Below are 4,739 nucleotides of genomic sequence, written 5' to 3' on the forward strand. Positions count from 1 at the left end.
CACACACACACACACACACACACACACACACACACACACACACACACACACACACACACACGGAGGCTTTCCAGTAGTCTAAGGGTTACAGTAGCTCCTAATGTGAATTCCCTTCTGAATTAAAGGGAAAAATTAAGAGGAAAGTTTGCTTACACACATAATTTTTAAAAAAAGCACTCGAAGAAAATACAGAAATGAGAGACATGTGGGACTAAAGTGTTTTACAGCAGCTCATAGTACTGCTTCTCTGGCGCGTATGTTTACATATGTCCGTGTGTGTTTGTGTGTGTGTGTGTGTGTGTGTGTGCTTCATAGTCGTACATAGCTCTTTCCCCAGGAGTAAACTGGGGTCAAACCAGTTAGTGTTGTCACGGCAATTTGCAGTTAGGCCTCTGCGTGTTTGTTTGCACAGTTTTTTTTGTACGTTTTTATGAATTTGCAGTATGTGTGTAGCCAAACATGCATGTGTGTTTTTACTGTATGTGTGTGTGTGAATGATGTGTTTGTCTGCCAGTGTGTGTGTGTGTGTGTGTGTGTGTGTGTAACACAGTAAGCTGCCCTCAGGCTGATATATATTCTTTTCACTCAAACAGCCCATTTACAGTTCTGGGGTCGGCTCCCTCTCGCTCTGCCGTGACCCGGACTGTTTAGAGGTCATCGTCAAAGCTGAACTCGGGTCAGATCGCTAACTGACTCCAGCTCCGCTCCTCTGGGGTTTACTGACAGCCAGGCTGCTCAAACTGTGGCGAGAGGGCCCGGAAATGGGCTGTACGGCTTCTTCTAGTGGGTCCGAGTGGAACAAACTGAGCTAAAATGTTTTTCTGAAGGCTATGCAGCGAGAAATCTGGACAACTTGTAAAGAGTAGCAAGTCAAGTTTAGCATCCACTGCTAAACGCTAATTCCTTTGATAATTCTGTGCTCCATTTCCTCAATATCAGCTGTCATTGTTGGTCTTCCCCCTCTGATAGCATCGACCAAGGATGACATAGTTGTGATACTAGTCAAGATAACATAAAACGACAGGCCACATTTCAACAAAACTCGTTGAAAGGCTGAAGATGGGGGAAGGACGAACCCATCAAATGTTGGAGCAGATTTGAGTAAAGAGGGCGAATACACAAATGATTGTTGGGATGTCATGGCCTTGTTGTGCCTTGGCTTCCTTTCTTGGGTTGTCTATAAATACAAGTGGAGTTCCTGTCCCCTGCTATCATTCATTTGGTACTTTTGATTGACGTCTAAACGGAGGCTGCAATCGATCAGGGAACACATCTAAATCTGATCCTATATTCCTTTCCTATCTTGATGCCATATCACATTTACTGTACTTGAAGTTGTTTGGAGAACCTTTGTCCTGACCTCTTCATTGGTCGATGTTAAATCTGAACTCAGATCAGGTCCTGAAGGCATGCTGAATGAGCTTTCATTGAATTAACCTGGTGTTTATACGGGGCTTCTTAAACATCTGCAGTTCTGTTGGGAACATCAGTAACTTTTAGCATGTGGGGGCTCAGCAGAAAACGTCTGTTTGGGCCCCAAACCACAGAGAGAGAAAATACTTTCTGAGAGCTTTTAGAGGTGAAGATCAAAGCTGGGGAGAAGGTCAGGTCCTAAAGGCTCCTTTAAATTAATAGCAAGCGTTAAAAATCAGTCGTAAGAATTGCTGCAGAGCTTAAACTTGAAAGGTTTTGGTCACTTTTCTGTCTGGTTCGCAAAATACCGTTGGCGTCATTTGGCGGCTTGTAGAGCGAGTTTTAGTAAGATGTGATGGGAAGAAAGAGGAGAATGATGATGATGATGATGATGATGATTGTCTAGCTTTACAAAGCATCCTTAAAAAGGAACAGAAAGCAAAAGCAAGCAGACCTCGGAGAAGTCCTTCTTTTACACACTTCTGGCACGTTTTTCCTGATTCCAATTGAGCAAAAGAAAGGTCAAGATCAAGACATCGAATCATTTGTAAGGAGATGATTGGGATCTCCATTTACCGAAGGGATAAGAAAAGTGTTTCTCTAACGTCAGCTGAAGTGTTTGGGGATTTCCTCTCACACCTTTTCTCTGCTGGTAAAGGGAAATTCCACCTTTCAGCAAAACTCATATCATTTCCTTAAAGTCTTACTCAACCCAAGCATCCTTTACAAGCAACTCATCGCTTCCTTAAAGCTTCCAAGACTTAATTGTGTATCTTCTCGTGTAAATACAGACTTTTATGAAGTGAATAAGCCGTATGAATGACAGTAATTCGTATCAGACTTTGTGGGATTAAAGATTGAAAAAATGGAGATCTGAATACCAGAAATCAATTGACGATGAAGCTACTTTTGGTCTCGATAATTAACCCTCCCACACTCACACTTAGTAGATTAGTAATCAAACCCTCAATCTCTTTAAAAATGTTACATGTTGACATTTTAACGTCATCTCCGTCTATCGTTTTGGTTTGCATTAATAATTCGTTAGTCTTTTATCCCAGTGACCAGTGACTGATAACCTTTCTACCCTCTTCACGTTAATATGTATCCAGTTGAAACTGTCTCCGAAAGTTATTTTTACCCCACATCTCTTGAATAATCCAGCACTTCTTTGTACTCGTTGAAACCCTTTCAACTCAACGATTAATATTCACGTCTTCTCTCCGCCTAGGGTTCGGGTTTCCATTCGTCACGGAGGCAGAAGTACGGCAACGTGTTCAAGACCCATCTGCTGGGCCGGCCTCTGATCCGAGTGACGGGTGCAGAGAACGTGCGTAAAATTCTGATGGGCGAACACACGCTGGTGACCACGGACTGGCCTCAGAGCACCGCCACGCTGCTGGGACCAAACTCTCTGGCCAACAGCATCGGAGACATCCACCGCAAGAGGAGGAAGGTCAGGAAACAACCAGATTATCAAATACACACACATGCACACGCTGAGATTGTCGTTTCTTCAAAGGGTTAGGGTAAAAATTGTATTAATACGATACGGTAATACTTCAATGGTCAAATCAAGTTAGAAATGTCAACGCATTTCATGAATGAATGAACGCTTCAAAAGGCCTTTAGAACTCATATTCGACTGATCCTTTGATCGAAAATCATCCATGTAGGGTTCAAAGATATATCGAGCAAAGTTTAAATCTTGCACACGCTGGGAGTGGTTTTTCTTACGAGGGTTAGGGTACACATGGTATCAAGCGTCTTCTTTGACGAGCATTTCATGAATGAATGAAAGATCGTTGTTTCCCCTAGAAGTCATATTCCACTGATCCTTAGATACTCAAATACACACGTTGGGATTGGTGTTTCTTACGAGGGGACGGGAAGAGAATTAAGCATTTGTTGAATGAATGAATGAACCCTTCAAAAGGTCGTTCTTTACTGTCGAAGTCAGGCCAATTCTTACTGGGTATATCCCACTGATCCTTTGATCGAGAATCATCCATGTTCGTTTCAAAGACAGATCGAACAACGTTTAAATCTTGGTCTTTTTTTATTCGATACAAACACAACGGTATTTGCGCACAAATTCCGTATAATGTTTCCGCACCATTATACGTTTTGAAGCTTATTTATCATAAAGTTTGTAGTTATTAAGACGCACTAGATACCATATACTGTGGAACATTTCACAGAAATCGATTTTGTTTTGAAGACGCTATGTAACGTACAGTTGAGACAGATACAAAAACACAGACACGCCAACACACACATGCACTTAGATAAAGGCGTCCACTGTCAAAAGCACTGGAGTCTTCTGCTACACAACGAGGTAGGACACACACACACACACACACACACACACACACACACACACACACACACACACACACACACACACACACACACACACACACACACACAGAAAGAGAGTATCAGTGTAAAGCTATACCGTCTTATCAGCAGCGTCCTGGCTACTGAAGCGTGAGAACGGACCCTCCATCTCTCCCTTTCTCCCCTCATTTACATGGAGGGAGAGAGAATCACCCGCCATTTTCCTTTTTTAGCTTCTTATCTCCACCGCCTTTTCCTAATTCCTCTGATATTCTGACTATAATATACATATCTCTCTTTCTTTATTTACTTCTCAGTCTTTTCTCGAGAGCCTTTTTTGACCTCATGTCTTTCTTTGCTTCCTTTTGCTGTCTCTCTTTTCCGTGCCAGGACCATTTCAGGTAATCAGCCACTTACCTCTCCCTCCTATTATCCGTTATCCCCGGGGCACATACCTTCCCTAACTCTCTCTCTCTCTCTCTCTTTCCCCCCNNCCCCCCCACACACACACACACACATTTGAAGCACGTACACACCAAGTCACAGATGAACACACCCATACAAATGTCAGAAACGTTAGTGTGAGTCAGTCTGTAGTTTGTCTCTCTCAGCAGGGAGGAGAGAGGAAGGCGGGAGATTATTATTATTATTAATATCTTTTTTTTTTGCCTGTGGAAAGTGAGGGGTCGGCTGGGTCTAATCTAGGCTCTGATCCCCTCTCCTCTCTGGAGACCCCCGCACTAACCTCATGTAATGACCCCTGATTAGGAAGGCTGCCTCCAACACAGCACAAAGAGGGGCTTTCTGTGGGGGCCCAACACACACACACACACACACACACACACACACACACACACACACACACACACACACACACACACACACACACACACACACACACACACACACACACACAGAAAAGCATAGTATGTGCACACACCTGAACGTCCACTGCTCTCAACCCNCACACACTACACTACGTACTA

The 4,739-nt window shown here is 43.3% G+C and overlaps 1 protein-coding gene across 1 annotated transcript in view; it reads left to right on the forward strand.

The window, feature by feature from the left end:
* Positions 1-2,644: 2,644 nt before the first annotated feature.
* Positions 2,645-4,739, forward strand: part of cyp26b1 (cytochrome P450, family 26, subfamily b, polypeptide 1) — a gene marked incomplete at both ends in the record, with an annotated part of 13,111 nt that continues 11,016 nt past the window's right edge. Inside the window, one exon of the mRNA XM_010775932.1 lies at positions 2,645-2,869. Within this exon, the coding sequence (XP_010774234.1) occupies positions 2,645-2,869 (225 nt within the window). The remainder of the gene's footprint in view (positions 2,870-4,739) is intronic.

This window comes from Notothenia coriiceps, unplaced genomic scaffold (genome assembly GCF_000735185.1).
Source record: "Notothenia coriiceps isolate Sejong01 unplaced genomic scaffold, NC01 NC01_scaffold00016523, whole genome shotgun sequence".
Lineage (NCBI taxonomy): Eukaryota > Metazoa > Chordata > Actinopteri > Perciformes > Nototheniidae > Notothenia > Notothenia coriiceps.